The 22836-nt window shown below is 61.1% G+C and overlaps 9 protein-coding genes across 9 annotated transcripts; 5 read left to right on the forward strand and 4 right to left on the reverse strand.

Moving 5' to 3' along the window:
- Nucleotides 1–872: 872 nt before the first annotated feature.
- EHS24_003285 (uncharacterized protein) lies at nt 873–1829 on the forward strand (the record flags this gene model as incomplete). Its single annotated transcript, XM_028618977.1, has 3 exons — nt 873–911; nt 1054–1277; nt 1451–1829. 3 exons carry the CDS (start codon nt 873–875, stop codon nt 1827–1829), a joined length of 642 nt encoding a protein of 213 aa, XP_028472865.1.
- Nucleotides 1830–2490: 661 nt separating this feature from the next.
- Nucleotides 2491–4130, forward strand: EHS24_003286 (uncharacterized protein; the record flags this gene model as incomplete). Its single annotated transcript, XM_028618978.1, has 5 exons — nt 2491–2525; nt 2584–2671; nt 2778–2937; nt 3095–3240; nt 3498–4130. The coding sequence occupies 5 exons, from the start codon at nt 2491–2493 to the stop codon at nt 4128–4130; spliced, it is 1062 nt and encodes a 353-aa protein (XP_028472866.1).
- A 417-nt stretch (nt 4131–4547) lies between these two features.
- Nucleotides 4548–5103, forward strand: EHS24_003287 (uncharacterized protein; the record flags this gene model as incomplete). Its single annotated transcript, XM_028618979.1, has 4 exons — nt 4548–4647; nt 4690–4915; nt 4967–4987; nt 5052–5103. 4 exons carry the CDS (start codon nt 4548–4550, stop codon nt 5101–5103), a joined length of 399 nt encoding a protein of 132 aa, XP_028472867.1.
- A 3796-nt stretch (nt 5104–8899) lies between these two features.
- On the reverse strand, nt 8900–10809 carry EHS24_003288 (uncharacterized protein; the record flags this gene model as incomplete). The annotated part of the gene is made up of 7 exons (XM_028618980.1): nt 8900–9030; nt 9106–9328; nt 9398–9784; nt 9831–9938; nt 10003–10115; nt 10377–10437; nt 10741–10809. The coding sequence occupies 7 exons, from the start codon at nt 10807–10809 to the stop codon at nt 8900–8902; spliced, it is 1092 nt and encodes a 363-aa protein (XP_028472868.1).
- Nucleotides 10810–11227: 418 nt separating this feature from the next.
- Nucleotides 11228–12652, reverse strand: IWS1 (Transcription factor iws1; the record flags this gene model as incomplete). The annotated part of the gene is made up of 4 exons (XM_028618981.1): nt 11228–11362; nt 11413–11868; nt 11935–12087; nt 12146–12652. 4 exons carry the CDS (start codon nt 12650–12652, stop codon nt 11228–11230), a joined length of 1251 nt encoding a protein of 416 aa, XP_028472869.1.
- A 500-nt stretch (nt 12653–13152) lies between these two features.
- On the forward strand, nt 13153–14926 carry ERG9 (terpene cyclase; the record flags this gene model as incomplete). Its single annotated transcript, XM_028618982.1, has 5 exons — nt 13153–13180; nt 13249–13262; nt 13316–13501; nt 13557–14858; nt 14918–14926. The coding sequence occupies 5 exons, from the start codon at nt 13153–13155 to the stop codon at nt 14924–14926; spliced, it is 1539 nt and encodes a 512-aa protein (XP_028472870.1).
- Nucleotides 14927–15276: 350 nt separating this feature from the next.
- Nucleotides 15277–17763, forward strand: EHS24_003291 (uncharacterized protein; the record flags this gene model as incomplete). The annotated part of the gene is made up of 6 exons (XM_028618983.1): nt 15277–15989; nt 16084–16176; nt 16237–16383; nt 16425–16640; nt 16695–16884; nt 16924–17763. The coding sequence occupies 6 exons, from the start codon at nt 15277–15279 to the stop codon at nt 17761–17763; spliced, it is 2199 nt and encodes a 732-aa protein (XP_028472871.1).
- Nucleotides 17764–18133: 370 nt separating this feature from the next.
- Nucleotides 18134–20455, reverse strand: EHS24_003292 (uncharacterized protein; the record flags this gene model as incomplete). The annotated part of the gene is made up of 3 exons (XM_028618984.1): nt 18134–18595; nt 18678–19766; nt 19865–20455. 3 exons carry the CDS (start codon nt 20453–20455, stop codon nt 18134–18136), a joined length of 2142 nt encoding a protein of 713 aa, XP_028472872.1.
- A 1195-nt stretch (nt 20456–21650) lies between these two features.
- EHS24_003293 (uncharacterized protein) lies at nt 21651–22738 on the reverse strand (the record flags this gene model as incomplete). The annotated part of the gene is made up of 4 exons (XM_028618985.1): nt 21651–21741; nt 22192–22319; nt 22473–22593; nt 22634–22738. Coding segments are annotated over 4 exons (445 nt in total), but the record flags the coding sequence as incomplete, so codon positions are not given.
- Nucleotides 22739–22836: the final 98 nt, after the last annotated feature.

Genomic DNA, 22836 nt, shown 5'->3' on the forward strand with positions numbered 1-22836 from the left:
ACTTTTTTTCTCTTGCTGGCTGCAGCTGCACGCAAAGAGGGTCCCCCAATCCCCAACGTGGTGCACACATCGTTTGCACAACAGAAAACACATACAAGCCCCCCCAACCCCTTTTGTATATTGGTTTCATCCCACCTTCGTTCGGCCCACCCGTCAGCTCGCCCCCAAGACGACTTGCACCCCCTGTAAACTCTGTCTCTCGTTCAACACACTCGCCTTCCGCCTCGGACCCGCTACCGCTTGCATCTCGCGGTCCGGTCGTTACCGTTTGCAAAAAGCACCAGGGCCCGTCCCCCCGGTTTGTGCTGTCTCTCGTCGTCGTCGGTGTGTCGTTTCTCGCTCGTTCCGAGGCACGGTTCCTTCAGTGTTCCAGTCGGTTGCAGAGCGACGTCGCCGCGACAGTACAGGCCAAAGCATTCAGTGTCAAGTGACCCTCCCCGGCGCCGCCGCGCACACCATCCGACACGACCAAAGCATCTGCCCGTCGCAGGCCTTGAAAGGGAGCCAGAGTGACTTGCCCTTAGAAACCATCCGTCCAACCTTCCCCCCACACACCCCGCGCAGGTCCCCCACCCCACACGCACAGACGTTTCGAGTCCAAAAGTCACTCCACTGGAGTAACCCTTGGAGTGCACGCTGTAATACCTCGCGGCTTCTCCTCTCTCTCTCGTGCCCGCCCGACCGTCCACCAGGCCCCCCACCAACCCATCTCCCCACCCAGTTCTCGGATGTAAACAGCAAATAGTCTACCCATAGTCTTTCATCTTGCCTTTTCCACCGCGCATCACTTCCTTCCTTCTCTCCATCCCTCCTCCCCTCCGCGCGTCGCCCTACTCTTCGCCCTCTCCCTACCACCATCCTCCCGCGTCGACATGGGCTGGTCCGACATCTTCTCGTGCTTTCGTCGACGGGTGAGTACGCGTTTCCCGGGGGGAGGCAACTCGGAACGTGCGCGCGTGCTCGCGGTCTCGGTACCGTCAGCACCACCACGGGCCCACGCATGCCACCAACCCTGCTTCCTGCTTCGAACATGCGCTGACTCTTGTTTTGCAGACGTCCGAGTCCGAGGTGCTCGTCGCGCCATCACGCCTGCGCGCGCAGTCCATCATCTCGCAGGACGGGTATGGCACCATGGGCATGAGCGTGAACGGCGCCGGCCGAAATAGTCGCGGCAGCAGCACGGAGCGCGACCACGACGGAGGGCGGTCGCCTTCTCCGCCACGAGACGCAGCCGCGTCGCGGCAGCGCATGGCTGAGATCAGTCGGACTGCAGGCAAGTGAGTAGCAGCAAAGCGTATTGGGGGTGTGGCGCATGGTGTCGTGCATAGGAGATAGAATGTTCCCCCCCCGCACGCCACGGTTGCCATGCCCCCACATATGAGTGGCGCCGGCCGGCGTCACATCTGATTATCCAACCCCGCATTTCATGTCCGTGCTGACGCCTGGAAAGCCACATGAAACCCATCACATCATCCATCGCCGCCGCCGCAGCAGCAGTCGCCTACTCCCCACTCCCACACAGCAGTGTGTCGTCACGCAACCCGTCGCCGTCACCACAACGTCCCTTGTCCTCCCCGCCTGGCGGCGTCCTCAAGCCGCGCACCGTCAGCGACGCCAGTGCTGCGTCGGCCCAGAGTGGCCTGTCGCGCACGAGCGAAGAAGACGGAGCCGCCGATGGAGTGGTGCGCAAGTCGATATTCACGGGCGACCGCGTACCCTCCAACGGATCCAAGAGCTCGCGGAGCAGCAAGAAGGGCCGGCGAACGAGCGGACGCAGGTCGTCGGGCCGCGCAACGGCACCGCCACCACCGCAACTCCCTCAGCCGTGACACGGCACTCAAAACACGCCATGAAACAAGCACCCTCAAACCACAACAACCTTTGTCACATCCACTTCATGGCACATGGCACACATAGCCTCACAGCATGGTAGAAAATACGGCGCCGCGCGCCGGCCACAACCACCCCACCCAGCCCCCCATTGTAGCTCTTTAGCCTCCCACACCCAAACACACGAAACAACGACGACGACGACGACGACGACGACGGCTGGATCTCTTGGCACATCTTTGTTTTTCATACTCTCTGGCATGCATTCTGGGAATGCTGTACACTTGTGCTAGCCGGCTGCTGTTACGACGATGCTGTACCACAATGAGATCCGGGCTGTAGTGCTCGGCCAAGCGAGCCAGAGTGCCAAGACGGTCCAAGATGCCCGTCGCTGGTCGTGAAGAGAGGGCCTAAACACCGCCACCGTGCCACCCATCCATCCAACACTGTTAAGGCTTAAGAGCATGACGTTTTTGCTGACGTAATAATTGGCCACGCGTAGACCACGTGCTCCAGATATACTTCCGCCGGCCCGGGATCTGCCGGCACCGGGCGCGGCCTCCACCCGCGCCGAAAAGTCGGCCGTGTACTGATTTGTGCAGCCGGCAGGTCCATCTTGTTTCTTTCACCCATCTCTCTCCGTCCCATCCCTCACACACAATGGCCGACCAGATCGTTCTCCCTTCCCCCGCAGAGTACGTGGCAGCGCGGCGCGGATGAGCAGTGGTTGGTTGGGAGACTGACAGATCGCAGCTTCCACGTCCACGTCCGCCAGGGCGCCATGTGCGAGCTCGTCACGCCCCACGTCGCGCTTGGCGGTATCCGTACTGCCTATGTCATGGTGAGTCCGTGAGACGAGGCGGGACGGTAGCGACGGCTGTTGGTGTAATCCCCTCGATCTTCTCATAACCCCACTCACTTGCTCCCGGTCCTAACCCTCTCCCCAGCCCAACCTCGTCCCGCCTCTCACCAAGACCGAGAACGTGCTTGCCTACAAGGCCGAGCTGGAACGTATCGCTCCCAGCGTCGAGTGGCTCATGACCCTCTACCTCCACCCCGAGGTGACCCCCGACGAGATCCGCAAGGCCGCCAAGGCTGGCGTCAAGGGTAGGTCATTCTTGTCCTTGTGTCAGTGGGAGCGTCTGTATCCGCGGCTTGCCCCACCTCTCTATGCAAGCCGTAGTACAGACGTACCACTGCACAACAGTGCCTGTCCAGCTATAGCGCCATCGACCCTCAGCCAGTAGCTGACACTGTTCTTCAGGCGTCAAGTCGTACCCCCGCGGCGTCACCACCAACTCGTCGAGCGGTATCGAGGACTACGGCCTCTACTACCCCGTCTTCAAGGCTATGGAGGAGGAGGGCATGGTTCTCAACCTCCACGGCGAGGTTCCCAGCGACGACGAGAAGGTGAGTCGGTTTGACGCGGTCTTGGGAAAGGAGGGGTTGAGTGGTGCTCGTCTAGGTTGTGCGCGAGGGCGGTCCGCTATACTGCTCTCGTTGCCAGGCAGACCCCTGGGGACATGTGGTGGCCAGCTGCAGGCTAGCTGCGGGTATCCAATTCAGCTGGTACCACTATGTCCAGCTTCATGCCATTGACAGCTCATCATTTGCCACGTCGAGCTGTTCCTCTCACCCGACCATCACCCACATTGCTGACTCCCCAGAACATCTCCATCCTGAACGCCGAGAAGCACTTCCTCGAGCACCTGCGCAAGATCGCTGCCGCCTTCCCCAACCTCCGCATCGTTCTCGAGCACGCCACCACCGCCGAGGCTGTCGAGTGTGTCGCCTCGCTCCCTGCCAACGTCGCGTGCACCTTCACCGCCCACCACCTGTGGCTCACCATTGACGCTGTCGCGCCCCAGCCCCACCACTTCTGCAAGCCCATCGCCAAGGAGCCCCGTGACCGCGCCGCGCTGCAGAACGCCATCAAGAGCGGCAACCCAAAGTTCTTCCTGGGTTCCGACTCTGCGCCGCACCCGAGCGCGTCCAAGACGCCCTCGATCTCCGACTCGGGCGAGCTCCACTCGTGCGCCGCCGGCTGCTACACCTCGCCCTTCCTCGTCCCCCTGGTCGCCACCCTCCTCGAGGGCTTTGGCGCCATTGACAAGCTCGCCGGCTTTGTCTCGGACCACGGCCGCGCCTTCTACAAGGTCCCCGCCAAGGAGGGCTCGAGCGTCACCCTCCGCCGTCCCGCCGTCCCGAACCAGGTCCCCGTGCGTCTCGGCGAGGGCGCCCTCGAGGTCGTTCCCTTCTGGGCTGGCAAGGAGCTCGCGTGGGAGATTGTCAACAACTAGGCAGATGAGAGGTACAGAGAGGGGAAGAGAACAGAGAGGCACTGGCCTGGGGGGGAGGGGGGGGGGGGGGGGGGAGCTTAGAGTGAATGTGGCGACTAAGGAGTGCCAACGCCGGAATCACATAGAAAAAACAACACAATCCACAAATCAGCCACAAATCAAGGCCGGAGGGACAGTAAGGAGGGGATACATAGGCCACAGGGATGGGGGCGAGGGAATGAGTACGATGCATGGTTGTTAGAATTCCTTGCAAGGCACACCAGAGGCCAGAGGCCAGAGGCAGCAGCGTAGGAGGAAGATGCGACGTGTGGGGGCCCACTAATGAAAAGGTTCCGTGTTTGCCACCATCGTCGTAACACACATCAACATGCCTGGCTTGTTGCAGTTGCACACTTCATATCATCCCAGTCACAAGCAATGAGTGGCGACACATCGCCACCTACCTACACATCCGGAAGCGGGGGAGCGGGCAGCAGTGGAGGCACCGCCCCGCCTGTTTACCAGTCCGGCGCAAACAGTGAGCTAGCTCCTTGTTCAGCAGACTCGGCTGACGAACAAGCCGATGCAGGCGTTCAGCTGTCGACCACCACCACCGCCGCCGCCGACGGCGTGGGCATTCTTCTCAACCGCCTGGAAGACTTCGAAAGACGCCTCAACTCGCGCTTTGGAGGCGTTGAGACACGCCTGGGACGCATTGAGGCTGAGCTCTCCACGAAGGCCTCCAAGGACGATGTGGCCTCCAAGGACGACGTCCGCCGCGCTGGGTGCCGTTGCGAGGGCAACCCGTGAGTGAACCACCACCTTCCTTGCGTTGAGCACAGTTGCTGACTTTCCAGGCCCGCGCTGAAGCATGAACTGTAAGAGTCATGTCATGTGTCCGTGGACCGTACCGGGAGCCGATGCTGATAGTTGACTCTGAAGCCTGGCTCAGGCTCCTGCCGCTCCTGAGGATCAATCCCACCCAAAGGCTTGAGCCCTTGGCCCCCAGGTCGTAAGTTGACATCGCATACGTGCGCGATACTGACTTATAGCGACGACGTTCAGGTAGCCTCTCCACCCCCCCCCCCCACACACACTGTAGCTATAGCCGCATTTTGTTCATATATATATTTCCAGACTGACTGTTTTGTTGTTGGGTCATTTCCCAGCCATTCGCCTTCCCTTGGCTCGTGCCGGCAAGCGGAGCGATCGTTAGTAACACACTCGAAGCATGGACCGTTTCGCGCTCTGTTAAGCTCTGTTCCTGCTGTGAGCGTCATGTGGTTCCCTAGCCCTCGTCCTTGATCCTTGAACTTTGGTGGACTGACTGGGTTTTCTGGGGTTTAATGACTGTTTGTCGGCAACGGAAACACAGAACGCACATTCTGATTTTCATGAAGCTAATGGCCTGTGCCAGTGGCCAGTGGGTAGAGTGAACCGAAGCCTAGCCTGCACGGCACCATCGTTCTGAAATGTGCACACTTGAAGACGTATGGCCGAGAGCGTGTATTTTGTCTGCGCGAGCTCTAGACCATGCGGAATTAGCATCTGGCCGCTCTTTGCGGGGAAGACGCCGAACACTGACGACAGCGATTACGCTGACAGGAATAGAATTAGATAAGTGCACAGTAGCCGCTGGCATTGCAAGCTCACCCAGGACATGACCGACCCAGTGGCGCCAGCCAGTGGCCAGTGGCCAGTCGCTACGCTCCATGTTCATCATGCCATCAGGAACTCGACAGCTGTTGAGGCTGTGGCGCGCAGTTATCAGACTCACTGTACGTACCGTTTGCTTTCCAGTTACTCTGCCATTGGCTCTGATCGCCGCGTTCGACAGCAGGCGTCTGCGAGGTACAGGCCGTGCGGCCCGTCGACGCCGATCACTGGCGATTCGATATCAAACGACGACGTGAACGAACCCGCCAACAAGCGGCCTTCCCCACTCCGCACGCGTACGTGTCGATCCGCGCATTGTTCCGCCTCGCTACTCTCGCTCGGACAGGGGATTGGAAAGCTACCTGTCCGGGCGAATGGCAGGCGAGTGAGAGGCCTCTCGGTCTCGAATCACGCGTTATTCGGGTCAGCGTCCCTGCACGTTGATCGCTAACGTGCCCGACAAGAGCTGCGATTGCTGCGAGGTAGAAAATCAAAAATCAAAAATAAAGTCAAAACAGAAGAGAGCACCGACGCGCGTCGGCCCCGGATCCGGGTGTCGGCCTCTCCAAAATCACTTCTCGTGGCCACCATTCCCTTCTCCGCGTTCTCTGTAGGCATTGGGTGACCCCCGTAATGTATCACTGTGGAGTCACTAGGTCTACAACTGGTGGGTGAGGTGTACAGTGGTACGGTGACCACATGGTCCACGGATGAGCATGGGAGTGCCGGCTAGTTGCTGGTGCCAACTTCCGGGTGATCCGATGTGGCGCCGAGCAAGGTACATACCGCGTACGCGTCGAGTTGACTCACTCGAGTCTGACGCACCATGGATATCGGGCCAGCCACGAGCAACAGCCACCTGCCATGACCCCGCGCAACCTCTATTTATACCCTCCAGTTCTCTGTCTTTCACAGCTCTTGCCATCCAAAAAACTACACGCAGCGTTTTTCATCGCGTCCTCTACGTTTATCGCCTCGCCAACTACCTGTCGTCGTCCACGGCGCCTGGTTGGCCCTCCACTGCGACGGAATTCAAAGTATGTGCAGTCGCGCAATTGACTAGCAGGTCGTGGGGTTCCCGTTTTGATCTGGACCATGCCTTCCCTCACAGCTCGCGGCGCTGCTGGGGAAAACTCTGGGTACACAATGAAGTGGTCCTCTGGATAAACAAGGAAGCGGAACTTTGTCAAGTCTGGGTATAGCGTTGGAGAACAAGGCCAGGAAAAACAAAAGAAATCGCCGGCGATCAATCAAGAACGTGCAGAGCTGTAGCTCTGTCAGCAGCATGAAAGCGGACAGGCCACGATGGCGCGCATACGTACTAGAAATGAAATACCCTGTTGAGCCTTGGCTGCGATGCTCGTCTCTCAGCTATTCCCGTCGCACTCACCCGTTTGTGTTAACCGAGGCTCGCCACTTGCTGTTAAGCGTGTTATGCTTGTCGCGCACACCCACGGCAAGGAAGAAAACGACCACGGTGGATGACGTGGCAACGTGGGCCGTCGATCCGTGGAACGTGGGTCGATGATCAGATCGTCGAGGTCGATGGGAGACGTGCTCGTCACTGGCCATGCTGGCCCTTTTCTACCTTTTCACATGTCTTCCCCACAGCGCCACAGCAGACAGCAACAGCAAACACACTCTGCATCCGAGTCACCGTGCACCACCACGTTCCTATCCTGGTGCTTCCTGCAAACCGCACGACGCGCGGCGTGTGTCTGATCCTCTCTCCGCGCCTCCGCACGGCATCCCGACAGCAACACATCCCTAAACCGCTGCCCCACACCGCCGGCTCCGAGATCGGTGCCACTCCTCCGATCCACCCGAATATAGCACAGTAAACGGGCGGTTGTCGTGTCAACCGTGTCGTGTCATCCGCGCCGCCTCCTCCCGCAGCACCACCCGCAGCAGGCAGCACAGCACAGCACATGCTGCCCTGTGGCATGCTGGGGACGGAACCGGGCCGAAAACGCAAAGGTCTGCTCGTCCAGTCCGGCCAGTCTAGAACACGAGAACAGAAACAGGGTTGTGGCTGACGCGACCACGGCAAAAAAAACCGCCGAGAGGGGTGAGTCACCAACATGGGTGTGATAACCTACGTCACACAGGTGGTGCCGACAAGGAAGCGAGCCGCCGGTCACCGGTCGTCGCTGGCCATGTGCGTCCTGCTGGCTTTGAGTGCTTGGAGCTCCATGCTCTGCTCCAAATGTTACGAACACGCACACGCAAGCTGTCAAACGCCGGCCCTGACGTTCAGTGCCGGCGCCACTTGCCCGCGCAAGATCTCTGCAACCTTTTTCTTCGGAGCGCGTGTTCAACCGCTCCGAGATCAGGCTTCAAGCTCTCCCGCGCGGTAGCGCAGTGGGCTCTTTCTCATCGCGGTGACAGGAGCCACTTATACAGACAGAAAGCAAGTCGCTGGGGCCCCTCGTGCCCCTCGCTGTCCTGCTTGGGGCAAGGTGATGAACTGGAATATTTGGGAGCGCAGAAACGGTGGGATGGGTTGCCCGTGTCCGGCGCCAAAGCAGTTCGCAGTCGTGGGAGGAAGACTGACCTTTCCGTACACTGTTGTCATGCTCGTCTTCGCGCCTGGGAAATTTTCCCTCACACTCCAGTGGAAAAGCGGACCCGTGCTGTTCCTCGTGACGCGAACCCTGTTCTGCCATTGTCGGACACCAGCATCTGCCCGCACAGCGCCTGTGGGACAAAGTCGAAGGATGCCAAGTGTTGACTGGATGCCAGTCGCGGTCGCGGCGGGATGTGCAGCACCCATGACCTTTGATTTTATTTGCATAATGTCGTCGGGAGGGGACGTGCAGGCAAGACTGTACAAAGCAGTGAAACGGCCAACTCGGCGGAGAGGGTTCTTACAACGACTAGGCTATAGACTCGGAATATGGGCGGCGCGGCGAGGGCGAGGGCGAGGGCGAGGGCGAGGACGAGGACGAAGGCGACGGCGGGCAGCGAGAGCGAGAAGCGTGATCCAAAAGGGCGGAGAACGGGAGAGGGAGATAAGATAAAGATACCAATAACACAATCGCGGCGGGGAGAGGCGGATGGAGCGCTTTTTGCTTCTTCTCTTCTGGCTCCTGGCTGCCAGCTTCCGGCTCCACCGACGGCACACGCCGTCACGCTCAGACAGCGGCGACCTTGTTGACGCGCACGACGAGGACGTTCATCTCGCCCGTCGCCAGTCTGCGTAACGGCACCCCGAGGTTCTTGTACACTGCGCGCAAGAGACCAGAGTGGGCTGTGAGGGAGACGTCTGGAAAAGCGACAGTCAGCACAGCGTCACCTTGGGCGGCTGGGAGAGTTGTGGGCCCAGCCACGGCAGACTCACACGTATCCTCATCCCGCAAGCTGTCCATCAAGATGGCCAACCCCCGCCCTGCACGAGCGACCATTTCGTCCTCTGTCTCGCGGCCGCGGACGCTGAGCGGACGCCACACGGTATCCTCCTCTGGCATGGATGACGGGAAAGTGAACGTGGGGAACAATGCCTTGAGTTGGGACGTTGGCAGGCGCTCGTCGCAGTGGTGGACGTGCAGGTGCTCGCGGAGTTCCTGGGAGTGGGTGGTTAGCAACAAACGCGGGTCATCACGAATTTTCTACCCGCTACAGCATTTACTCACCTCGATACACTCGCCGGGCACCCCATGTCCCCAGTCACTGCCCTCCCCGCGCTCGACATGCTTTGGGAACCCATTCTTCCCCGCTCCATGACCGCCAACGCCGTTGACCATGGGTTTTCTTTGCTCGTGGCACTCGCACACCGTCGAACCCGCGTCGCTCCCAGCCCCAGCCCCTGCACTCGCGGCGTCACCGTTGGACCTGCTCTGCGAAAACATCCAGCACCACTCGAGCCCGCACGTCTCGCCCGGTCGGCGCATGGGGCTGACGAAGAAGCGCGTGGGCAAGGGCATGCCCCGTGTGTGTTCGCGCTCAAACGTGGCGCTGAGCTGGAGGGCCTGCGCGCGGCCGCGGGCGGTGAGGGGCGGGTCGGTGATGGGGTGGGTTTGCTGCACCTGGGTAGCGTCAGCGGGGAGTGGGGAGAGGCACAAGGACGTCCTGGACCAGAGTGGTTGGCGGGTGCACGAGGAAGGCAACCCAGCATCCACGGCCCGGCGACACCCGGTCGCGTGACTCGCCAGCGGCCACAGCTTCGAAAGCTTCCTTGCCACCACAGTGGCCGCGCTAGTCGCCAGCGGGGAGGGCGGGTGGCAGTTACGGTACTCACGACATTCTCTGGCAGGTTGTACTTTGCTGACAAGACGTTGTGTTCTGCCTCGCCGTGGCGCGCCGTGTACATGACACGGATACGTTCACCCGGTGCCGCGGTCGTCTCGAGGGCTGGAGTAGTACGTCAGCTTCGGGTGAAGCGGGAGGTCGGGAGTTGGCCTCGAGCTGGTAACGGTGCGAGGGGGACGAGGCGACGGACGACGACAAGCACTGCGCATCGCGTAGGCTGCATGCGATGAAGGAAAGGCAGCTCACAGCTATGTGCCAGCTGGCGATACCAACAACCGCAGCACCTCTGACGGGCTCCTGCCGCCGTCGCACACGCGTGCACTTGCCACCCGACGACCACCTGTCGAGCCGCGAGCTACTCACCATTGATCTCTTTCGCAAACGCCTCCCAGCTCGGCGGCACGAGACCAAACGAGCAGTCAATCTACAGGGTCAGCGCTGTTGACACAATATTCGGGGGGTGGCTGTCTGAAAGAGGGGCAAGATAGCCGAGCAGATTGTGCGAGTGGGGAAGAGACAGCCCGCAATCTCGACATGCGTGGGGCGCGCGCGCGCGGCCGGGGCAGACACAAAAGGTGACTTGCACACTGTATGTCGGCTTGGCACGAGCATGTTTGGGTGGCAGGTGGTGGTCACCTTTCCTAGCTCTTGGCCGCGCTCGTCCGACACACGCCCGGCGGCCCGCACCCCCCCCCCCCACAGACCCCCACAGCCGCCGCCGACTCACGTCCTCGTCCCATGTCGAGAGGTGGAAGAGACCCGGGACGTGCTCGTAGCGGTATTGGTGTGCGCTCATGGCGTGTGTGTGCGGGATGGCGAGGAGTGTGTTGAACTGTGTATGCAGGCGCGAGGCCGCTGATGGTCGATGTGGTAGTGTAGACAAGACACACTGTCGAGCGGGTTGACCGCCGACGACATCCGCTCTCCCGCCTCGCTCCGGCCCAGCGCTCCGGGGCAGCCGATCAGCCCGACGATCCGGAAAACAGGCATGCGCAAAGTCCCCGGTCATTCTGTTGACACGAGTAAGTCCGCCAGCACCCCCTCCCAGCTCGCACCCGCTGGGCTACATCAAGGCCGAGGCACTGCTCTGCACCTGCACCTGCGCATGGCTCTTGCTTGACTCCTGCTGCTGCTCTATGCATGCTAAAACGTATTTATGGTACAACACACTTCCATCACTCGCGACCCTGACCGGAACACCCCCCTCCACACCCTTAACGCTTGCGGGTCTGGAGCTGGCGCGCAAAGCGGTTGAACTTCTTGTTGTCCATCTGGATACGCGACACATGCGCGAGGTCGTCCTCGTGGTGTCGCAGGCGCGACTCGGGCGCAACAGAGTACTGGATCTCCTGTGGAATGTCAGCTTGACTCGTGTCCACTGGACTCAGCTGGTACTCACGTTGGCAATAAGAGGACGGGCACCCTTGCGGTCGGCATTCTCGGCGACGGCCTGGCGCACATCGAAACGACGGGGCTTGGCTGCCGTCTGGCGCTTGCGGCGAGGCTTCTCCTCGCCATCACCGTCGACGTCCAGGTCATCCTCGCCCTCGACCTCCTCGCCGCCCATCTCCACGTCGTCGGCGCGCGCAACGTAGCGACTGCGGAAGTCGGCTGAACGCTTGATGATGGGACGCGACCACACCTGGACGAGCGCCTCGGCCTGGCGGTTGATGGCCGGGGTGACGCGCTTGGTCTTGGTGTAGAAGAGTACGACGGCGCCGATCTGCGCCTCGCGGACGGTAGACGTGTCCAGGTCCATCTTGGGGAGGACTTCGAAGAAGGCCTTCTGGATGCCGACAGCGGGGAGCGACTTGTCCGGCAGAGGCTCGAGCCACTGCTTGACCGCCTTGAGCACCTCGTTGTCGACAATGGCAGACCACAGCGTGGTGCTGGTGGGTTAGCTGGTTCATGGCTTTCAAACCCACTTCTGGAGAGCGTCCACGACCTCGTTCAGCATCGCCAGCTTGCTGGTAGCAGGCAGCTTGTGGGTGTTGGCACTGATATCCTTGGCTGCAGCAGCGAGCATACGGTCACGCAGACGGATGCACACTTCGTCATGGTATGAGTCGACAATCTGTTCTTGTCAGCGGGTGCTTCCCTGGGTCGTGTCGTCGTCCCCTTCCTACACTCACGTCGACGTCCTCGCCGCCCTTCTTCTTCCTCCGCATGACGCGCTGCTTCTTGCCAATGTTGTCAATGCGCTCCTCGAGGGCGTGGCGGCGCTGCGTAGCTTCGTCAAGGACGGGTAGCTCCTCCTCCTCTTCTTCCTGGGCACGACGCTCCCTGCGCTCCTTCCTCTTCTTCTTCCTCCTCTGGCGCTCCTCGTCGTCGTCGTCATCCGAGTCGTCGCCGTCGCCCTCTCCATCCTCGTCGCCGCTTCCACGGCGCTTCTTAAAGCTCGGGATACGTGCTGCCGACGTCGCAGTTGCGGGGACGTAGGCGTCTGCTCCCTCGCCTCCGGATCCCTCGGGCGCGTCACCACCGCCTTCCTCGGCCGTGGGGGCGGGGTCGTCGGCAGTGTTGGCCGGTGCGCCGTTGTCCGAGCCGGCGTCTGATGCGCCGCCAAAGACGTTATCATTGTTGTCGGACCCGGGGGTGGGTGCCTCGTCGACTGGCTGTGCTGGCGGGGAGGACGACATGGGTGTGGGGTGTGGGGTGTGGGGTGTGTTGTTGATGCTGCCGAGGTCCACTGCTCTGCTCGAGATGATGCTCTCACCGATGATCGAGTGGCGGCTGTGGTGGCTTTTGGGTAATTCCGCGAGTGTGGCACTGGCACCGTGGGAGAGTTGCCCACTGTGTCTCCTTTGCGTGTGTGACCGTGGGATAGTTGATGGGTTAATGAGCCGATCCCGTGCGGCAGCCGGTGGTGGGCAGAGAGCGTCGTGCGCACAGGCTGTTTGTTGCCGCCGGTCCGGGCGCGGCCAGCGGGGCCAGCGAGCGGTTGTTCCACATCTCTCTCGCTCGTCGTCGTCGCCGCCATCGTACGTCGCATCTTGCTTTCACTCCCCATCGTTTCCACCACTCCACACAGCTCCCCCCACCCACAACACTACTGCTCTCTCGCAACCCCCGACTAGTCGACTCCCACACCACACCTCTTCCTCCCAACCCTCTTCCCACCACCTTTCAAGCTCCAGCAATGGGCGTCGCAGAGTACCTCACCCTCGGTAAGCCACTCTGCAGCAGCAGCAGACACGACACGCACACAGACAATGGTTGCTGACGCCACAAACAGCGGTGACCCACCCCGTACGCAGCAGAGACACCTCGCTTCCCCGTGGCCGAATGCTAATCATAACCAGGGAGAGCTCCGCTCCATGATCTCGTACAAGGTCTGGGCAGACAAGCGCGACATTACCGATGCGACCGAGCTCCAGTACACGGGCTACGACCGCGACACAATGAAGAAGTGCTGGGAATTTTTGGACCTGACCAGCCGCTCGTTTGCCATGGTCATTAGGGAGCTCGAGGGAGACCTTGCGCGTGTGGTGAGTTGGGCCGTTGCCATGTGAGACCCCACCAACTGACACTTGCTCCCCACAGGTGTGCCTGTTCTACCTCGTTCTCCGAGCTCTTGACACGGTCGAGGACGACATGACCGTCCCCAACGACGTCAAGCTGCCCCTCCTCCGCGCGTTCCACGAGAAGCTCTACGAGCCCGGATGGACTTTTAGCCAGTCGGGCCCCAACGAGAAGGACCGCATTGTGCTGGTCGAGTTTGACAACATTCAGAAGGAGTTTGCCATCCTGGACAAGGGCTACCAGGAGGTCATTGCCAACGTCACCCGCAGGATGGGTGCCGGTATGGCCGACTATGCCGCCCTCGCCACCCCCGAAAGGCCCGTCGCCGAGGTTGACAGCATTGCCGACTATGACCTGTACTGCCACTACGTCGCTGGCCTCGTCGGCGAGGGTCTCTCGGGCCTGTTCGCCGCCTCGGGCAAGGAGCGCTCGTTCATTGCCGACCAGCTCACCCTGTCCAACTCGATGGGTCTCCTGCTGCAGAAGACCAACATTTACCGTGACATCAAGGAGGACGTTGACGAGGGCCGTGGCTTCTGGCCCAAGGCCATTTGGAGCAAGTACGGCTTCAAGTCGCAGGAGGAGATTTGTGAGCCCGCCCGCGTAAAGGACGCTCAGTGGGCTGCCAACAACATGGTCCTTGACGCGCTCCGCCACGCCACCGACGCTCTCGACTACCTCACCCTCCTCAAGAACCAGTCCGTGTTCAACTTTGTCGCCATCCCCGCCGTCATGGCCATGGCCACCCTCGATGTCTGCTTCATGAACCCCAAGATCTTCACTGGAAACGTCAAGATCCGCAAGGGCCAGGCTCTCCAGATTATCATGCGCAGCTCCAACCCCCGCGACGTTGCCTACATGTTCCGCGACTATGCCCGCTCCATCCACCGCAAGGTGCCCATGGACGACCCCAACATGCTCAAGATCTCCATCTCGTGCGCTCGCGTCGAAAAGTGGGCTGAGCACCACTACCCGTCCTTCCTCGAGGTCAAGGCCGGCGCCAACGGTGCCGCCGCCCAGACCGGTATCGACCCCATGTCGACCGACGCCCGCTCAGGCCTGTACATGGAGCTTGTCAAGGCCAACCGCGCCAAGCAGGACGCCGAGCGCCGCGAAAAGTTCATGGACGACCTCCGCGCCAAGGGCCTCATCAGGCCCAAGCTCGACGACCCCGAGGAGGAGAAGGCGTTCCAGGAGAAGATGTCCAAGCTCAACGAGCCCGAGGACTTCCCTATCAAGCTTATCCTCGGTATTGTCCTGGGCCTCCTCGTCCTCTTTGGTGGCTCGATCTGGGCCCTTGTCTATGTCGCTACCAACTACCTTGTGAGTTTTAGCTGCCCGGTCATGAGATGCGGCCGTAAAGCTGACACACTTGCTTCCAGGACAACTAAAGGACTAAAAGAGTGTGTTGCAAGAACGAGTTGCACCGGTCATCAGAGAGTAATAGTTTGTTTTGTGTGGGGACGCTTGGGACCATATGGATAGCATGCCAGCAGCAAAAACGACGGGGTGGACATTGGCGCGACTGATTTCGTCCACCGTGGTCCACTCATCTGCACGCCTTCCTTTTCTGTTTCACATTCTTCTTCCTCCTTCACTCCTCCTCCCTCCTCCCTCCTCCGTACTCTCACCATTGCTGTACCAGGCTGGTCCTTGTGTATATAGCATCCTCCCTCATCTCTCTCCCCCGTCCATGTCCATCCCTCCTCCCTTCACCCTCCACCTGCCCCCAGCCGCCAGCATGCCCCCGTCCCCTGCACACCATTCTTCCCCCGTGACAACAGCGACAGAGACCCGCTTGGGCCCATTCTTCTTCACCTTTCGACCCACCCCAGCCTCGCCCGCGGTCACTGTTCCCGGTATCCTGATCCCACTGCAATGGCCACCGTCAACCGCGAGCTCGCCAGCGCCATTCGACCCGGGCCTCCATCCCTCTGGCGCGTCGTTTGTGTTCACCGAGTTTGAAGCCGCACCACACCCTGCTGTCCGTGTCGCTGCTGCTGCGTCTGACACGAGCGTAGCGGCTGGTACCGGTGCTGGGCAGTTACTCGGTGTCCCCACACCTGGCCCTACCCCGATGGCGACTTGGGGTATCGCCAAAGCGGGGGAGCACCACACCGCCTTCCCTCGTGCTCCTCCGTGTGCGTGTACTGTGCACTGCCGGACTGGCAAGCACGATGACGACACGGTTCGTCCCCGAGATCGCAGCCGTGCAAAGGAGACTGTCGAGGTCGATGGTAACGCGACGCCGATGGCCAAGGTGCCCTCACCACTTGCGCGCAGGCGACCTTCCCTCCCTCTTGCCTGGATGGGCCAGCCAGAGGGCACCACCCCCAAGGCGTCACGCAGGGATACATCCACCAGCGAGGCGACTCCTATGAACAAGACCCTTCAGCAACTTGGCAAGCAAGACTCGGCACGTCCACAGAGCGCCGCCTCGCAACGTTCCCAGCGGTGAGTTGAACTATGGAGACAGTGCTAACTCTCATAGATCGACGCCTTCCCTCCGGCGTACACGTACCTTTTATGTTCCCTCGCGCATAAACAGCCCCGTTCCAGGCGACTACGGTGTCTCCCCTCGCGACCACTCGGGCCGCTCGTCGGCCATGTCGGCGCGCCGTCGCCAGTCCTCGGTCGATCTGTAGGTGGCACCTGGGGGTGTTGCAAGCTGACACCGACTCAGGTCACCTGTTTCTCTCAGTCGCCTTGTCCAAGAGCGTGAGGCTGCCCAGGCTGCCCAGGCGTCCCAGACTCGATCTCCCCCGGCTTGTGTAGGCGACATTACCAACCTCGTCAAGAGGTTGACCCGCGACGGCATTCCAGTGAGGAGCAGCAGCCTCCGTGCCGCGTGAGTTGAACCTTTCTGGGCACAACTGACATTTGTGGCAGTACCACTCCCGAGCGCGTTCTCTACCGCCGCGCCGTCTTCCCCAGTCCCAACCGTCAATCGAGCCCCGCCGCGCTTGGTTCTGGCACCATTAATCAGCAACAGGGGACACGTGCTCAGACCGGACCTCAAGGGAGCTGTGCTCTGGCTGTCGGCAACAACTTTACCACCTCGGAATCGCTGAACAGTCTTGGATCTATCCTTACTGTGCACTCTGAGTAGGGATCGCAACTTGACCCACCTGGTTCATCATCACTGACAACCCCAAAAAGGCCTACCCAGAACGCAGTTTTGCCTCGAGTCGAATCTGACTCTCGAGCACCCATGTCGATCGCGCCAGTCGCTCAGCGCACCCCTCAGCACATTGCCACCCTCGCCGACCTCTTGCGTACCGCGCTCGACTTGGCGACGGCATTTGGCGGTGAGCTCGGCGTCGACGTTGCCGAGTTGGACATTGCAGCAGTGGGTATGGGGTTTCCGTTGTCTGCCTAACCCACCCAGCCTGAAGTGACTGGCGAGCGTATGACCCCGCCACATGTCAGTGCCGACTCGCCCTCGCCTGTCGCAACTCCCAGGCAAGCTCTTCGGCCTCGCGCCTCTCCCGACTCTTCGGACCACTCGTACGACCGCTCTGCAATGTCATGGCACACGGACGACACGGCATGGCTGCACGCGTCCACTGCCAACGCGCCCCACATCTTTGACATCGACCACTCGTTTAGCGGCCTTTTATACACCGTCCCGGCGGGCTACGTGAATGCGGACGAGTACAGCCTCAGCAGCCACCACTCGCCGTCGGAACCACCCCTTCAGCGCAGTGGCAGTGCCCAGTCGACTCCTGTGCCCTCGCACCACTCGGCCCACTCCAGCAACCCCTTCACCCCCCGCTCCAGTCGCCACTCGAGTGAGGCTAGCCGTTCAGAATACGCGTTCGACTCGCCGCCGTACCCGTCCACCTGGGATCACGAGGACGAGTCCCCCGATAACTGGACAGACCCGGATCCGCAGACCCCGTCGCCCCACTTCCTCGAGCTCGTCCAATCGCCCGTGAACGCCCAGATGGAGATGGACGAGGGGTTGGACTCCATGGACGCCATGGACGCCATGGACGATATCCTCATGGACGACAGCCCCGGACCACCAGGACCGGCCGCCACGCCGTGGAACGTCGACTCGTACGGCTTGTTCTATCGCCACGACGACCAGTGGTCCGAGACCCGCTCGCGCGTGTCGCTCACCACCATCCCCGAGAGCCCCGAGGACCGCAGGTCGAGCCTCATGGGCCCCCGCTCGTCCATCCCCAGTTCCGCGTCGGGCAGCTCGTTCCCTGCGGTCCTGTAGGCCTGTAGCCTGTGTTGTAGAAAAGTAGCTTGTTTCTTGTCCTTTTTTAATGTACCCTTTCGTTGTCCTTGTCCTTGTCCTGTTCCATGTGGCCCGTGGGTGTGTGCAAAACGCATCATTGCACATTTTCTACAACAGTACAGTAATGCAAAGACAGACGAGACGGGCCGGCCCCGTGGGACAGGCGGCGACACAGCAGCGGCAGAATAACCCAGGAGAATAATGGACACGGAGCCAGCCGCGTGGTGTAGGAGGGGGGGGGGGGGGGGTTAAAAGACGTGGGAGGACGGGGAGAGTCCTGCGCGCCGTGTAGCTGTCCGAATGGGGTCGGTTCGCGTCCGTAAGAGTCCAGTCGCATCGCGCGCGCGCGTTAATCGATCGTGAGCCTGTGGTGCTGCCGAGTCGGGGCGTGTCCGAGCCCGCCAAAGCCTCCGGCATTGTACTGCGGCGACAGGGCCATCATCTGGTTCTTTTCCTCTTTCTTGTCCTTCTTCTTATCGGCCACATGCTCCTTGAGCCCCCTGCCGAAATTGTGCCACACGATCGAGCCGTAGACCGTGCACAGGATGATCATGACGAGCGACAGGCAGCCAAACGCCGTGAGCGATTTCGCGACCATGGAGTATTTGGCGCGGTCGGTCCAGATCCGGACGAGCTTGTAGATGAAATAGGCGGTGCCGCAGAGCAGGCCCGTGACGAACGCGACCATGCCCCACATCAGTTCGCGGCGGGCGGCGATCACGCCGAGCCCGAGCCACACGAGGAGGACGGGGAACATGATCCACGTGATGATGTACTCCGGGTCGGAATTGTTCAGGACGAGCAGCGCGAACTGGAGAGGGACGGTTAGGTTGGAACAACAAAAGCTGGATATGACCTGTCACGGGTCGCCCAGCTCCTTCCCTCGTACTCACCTGCACGCCGAATCCGGCAAAGAAGAAGAATGAAAAGCAGCAGATACACTCAAAGATCTGGTACTGCAGGTAGAAGCGGCGGATGCGCAGGTCGGCGCCCAAGAAGCGGTAGATTCGCCAACCGAATTCGCGCCAGATAAACCATGTGAGAACCACGACGGCAATCTCGGACGCGGCCACGACGGCAATGACAATGGCCGTCAGGACGTTGAGCGGGAGCGTGAGCAAGTTGTGTGTCGTCTGGGCGTTTGCCGCCGGTGTCGTGTTGCCGAGGATGTTGCGAATCTCCTCAATCTCAATACCGGCGTAGATGACAAAGAGGCCGTTGAAAATGGCCAAGCCGATGACCTGGATGGTGTTTCGCGTGCGGATGGCGTACACTGTCAGTCCCAGCTGGACGATATGCGCCGTGACGAAAATGTAAAGATAGACGGGCAAGCGGCGCTTGTTAGCCTCGAGAGCCGAGGACGTCGTGTCTGACGACTCTTCGGCGCTGTCGACCTCGAGCTGGAACCGCCACAGAATGTTGGCCTGGATGGCAATGTCGATCACGGCCTCGAGGAAGACGGTCAGGAGCAGCAGGCGACATGCCAAGGACGCAGGAATGAGCTTGCGCAGTTGTACGCCGGCCTTGTCCCCGCGGCTGAGCTTGACAGGCGCAGGCGGCACGGCGGCGACCGAGTTGCGCGACTTTTCCGGCAACGGTGGCGCAGCATGCTTTTCATCGTCGTCGTCGTCCTCGTCGTCGGACAGCACACCCTGGGTCGTGGGCGACATCAGCGCACCGTCAATGGTCATGGGGGGACCAGAAGCGGCCGCGCCAGGCGGCAGCTGGTGGGTCTGTTGCCGTGCAAACGCGCTCTGCTGTTTCTGGTTCATGCTCATCCCCGGTCGTGTGGGCGACGTTGTCGAATGACCAGCGACAGGCCCGCGCGGCGGTGATGGCCGGTTGTTGCCGCCCATGTAAGCCGGGCGCGAGTCCGAGTAGCCCGGGTACCTGCTCTGGGGAGGGTACGTGAGCTGGGGAACGTAGACGTCCTGTGACGTCCTGCTGTCGCTAATGTCGGACGCGTTTCCGTCTGGCGAGTTCTGACGGGCCGTTAGCTGGAGGACGAGCGAAAAATATAAACACAGTTGTCAACGTGGGCAACTCCAGGCCTTTGAGCTTGGGGCATGGGCCGACTTACCGGGTAGGGTTCTGGCCCAGGGCCGAGAGGGGATATCATCACGCCGAGAGGGTCCCGGACGGGCTTTCGCAACAGGCGCGGCGGGGTGAGCGACTTGGGCGACGTTGTGGGTGGGAGTGGTTGGGAAGAAGAGGAAGAGGGAGGGGTTGAACGAGACACCACGGGAGGAAGGACACCGCTGCCAGAGCTGGTGAGACCGCCAAGAACGTCGTGGGCTTGTCGAGGAGGAGTGCGCAGTGGGGTCTGCTGCGCGCGTGTGGTGGAAGTCGAAGAAGTAGGGGGCAGGGGGAAGTGTTGACGGCTAGTCGGCGGTGAAGAGATGGCTTCAATGTCGAGGTCAGCGTCTGGCCGTGGTGGGCGCGAAGGTCCAGCCTGTACGCGCGCAATGGGGCCTGAAGTGGTCGGCGACGACGACGACGAGGGCGAGGGGGCAGCGGGGCCGTCGTTGTTGACACCCAGAGCCTGAGCCTGGTCGAGATAGTCTGAGATGGTGAACCGGTGGGTATCGTCGTTCTTGGCAGCGGTCGGTTGAGTCGTTGCGCCGGATGAGTCCACCTCACTGGTGCTATAAACGTCACGGAGCTGGGACATGGCAGAGGATGACAGAGTTGGACAACTGTGAAATAGGCAACGCCGGCAGAGGCAGCACGCTACGCCTACACGCGCACCAGTGCGCACGGGGGTTCCAGGACCAGGCGGCGGCGTCGGTGGAGCCTAGCTGTTCTCGCTCGGGCCTGGGAGCGCGGGAAGACCGGAAGACAGCGATCAGACACGAGGTGGCCACGGGAGTGACAGGGAGGACACGGGGATGGGCGAGAGAGAAGGTATCGGCTGGGGTTGGGAGTGTCGCACGGGGATGTGCAGCAACAGTGCCGAGGGTGTGCGCACGACGATAGCGCGATCAAGAATAGCCTGTGTCGAGTGTCGATGTTTCGAGCAGCGACACCAGAAGCAGCAGCGACGGCGGCGGCGGCGTAGCGGGTGGCGCACGGACCGCGGGGGGAGAGGGCGATGCAATGGCCCGCGTGGACAGTAGTGTGGGAGAGAGAGGGGGAGTGATGGAGAGGGAGGTGATGACGGTGGGGAGGGATAAACGAGTGTGGAGCGACAGAGCAGGGAGAGTGGGGTGGAGTGTGCAAACGCTGCCAATGGATCCGAACGAGCGCGCCGCGTACGACGACGACGACGACGACGAGCGAGGACGCAAGGTGTGCCGTAAACGGGGGGTGGGTGGTGTTTTTCTGCCTTCCCTGGCCCGGAGACCCCCAGATCTGTGTCGCAACAATTCCTCTCTGCACACCGCGTCGCCCCCCGCCCCCGTGTACCCGTGTCTTTAACGCGTCTTGCATTCCTCTGGCCTCTTTATGCTGGACATCATGCATATGTCTTTCCGTGAGTGTTGGTGTTGCCATGTTGTGTTCCTGCCGACGAAACAACAAACAGCGGCAACATCGAACATGCTGCCGCCCTCCCTCCCCTCCCGCGCGCAGCCCCCTCCATATAACCCCCGTTGCTGGTCTGTCTCGCTTGACGGCCCGCGTTTTCCAGTCGTCACGATGCGATTAAGTTCTTCTGCAGCAGCTCTTCCCGCCTGTTCTGGACTGCCAGCTGTATCCAAGGCTCACTGCGCACGTCGCAGTAATCGCGCCAGTATGCTGCGAGTATCTTCACAACCGCTTCTTCATCATGCTGCTATAAACCATCTCTCACAGACACTCAAAAGTGCGAGACCGCATCCTACTGCCTCTGCCGCCACTGCCCCACTGTGCTCATTTTCTCCTCCTGCTCACTTGCTCACAGGAGGGATCCCGCCGCCGTCCTTCCATCCCTGCTCGACTCCCTCGGCGCGCTTCTGGTTCAGCCACTCGTACACCACTCTGCAGAACGTGTGTCAGCGCATGCCAAGTCATACCAAGTCTCTCTTCATCGACACAGGCCCTGTGTCTACACTGCCCCCCGGCCAGCAAACCACCACCCTGTATTCCACATTCTCGGGACATTGCTGATCGAGTTCAGGCTCATCCCGCATACCCCGGAGCGCGTGGACATGGGTTATGGATCATGGATCATGGACCTTGCAAAGCCGACGGAGGCAGCACAGTTCATGTTCGCTCGTCCGGCGGGTGGCCGCAGGAGAAAGACTGCGCAAGGAGGCACGCGCTGCACGCTCGCACAGGTCTCCGTCTCCGGCGACTGCCCAGTTCCTCTCGAATGCGTGTACCGGACCCACCACTGCTGGACGCTCCCAGCAGCTCCCAAAGCCCACAGTCCAATCGCTACACACGGCTCCTTCCCTCCTACTTTCTGTTTTCTGGCTTGGTACTCACGAAAAGTCCTTGGACGCCATCGATCCGTCGCCCTCGGCGCACACGGCATCGTAGACGCTCTTGGCCGCCCACGTCAGGGGTGTCGGGAGCGAGTGGACGTGCGCGGCAGTGAGCGCGAGTCCGACGTCCTGCGCACAGAGGTCAGTGGTCATGTACGAGAGGAGAGTGGGAGGTGTGGCGGTGACTGAGGCAAAGTGGGGACACGTTTCCTCGCTGCTCGTGGCGGCGGTGTTTGTACATGGCGAGCAAGACCCCCCGCCCACAGCTGCCGTTTGACTCACCTTGAGCATGAGCTTGGCCTGGAAACCGCCGCTGTAGCCGCGCGAACCGGGCGAGCCATCGACCTCGGGCAGGGGCGAGTTGACCTTGGACGACCACGACTGGGCTGTACCAAACGTCAGCCTGGACTTTGGGACAGTCTTCCTGCTATCGCATCACCCACCGAAGACGTGTTGAAGATACTGTCCATGAGCTTGGGTCAATGTCGAGGGCCTTTCCGAGCGCGAGACCCTCGGCAAGGGCGATCTGGTTGATGGCCAGGACGAGGCTGCGTGGGTCAGATACAATGCACGGTGCAACACCCACTTGTTCGCCACCTTGATGCCCACGCCGGCCCGTTACCGCCACACGCAATCACGCCTCCGG

The sequence above is a fragment of the Apiotrichum porosum genome, assembly GCF_003942205.1.
Source record: "Apiotrichum porosum strain DSM 27194 chromosome Unknown scaffold_15, whole genome shotgun sequence".
Taxonomy (NCBI): domain Eukaryota; kingdom Fungi; phylum Basidiomycota; class Tremellomycetes; order Trichosporonales; family Trichosporonaceae; genus Apiotrichum; species Apiotrichum porosum.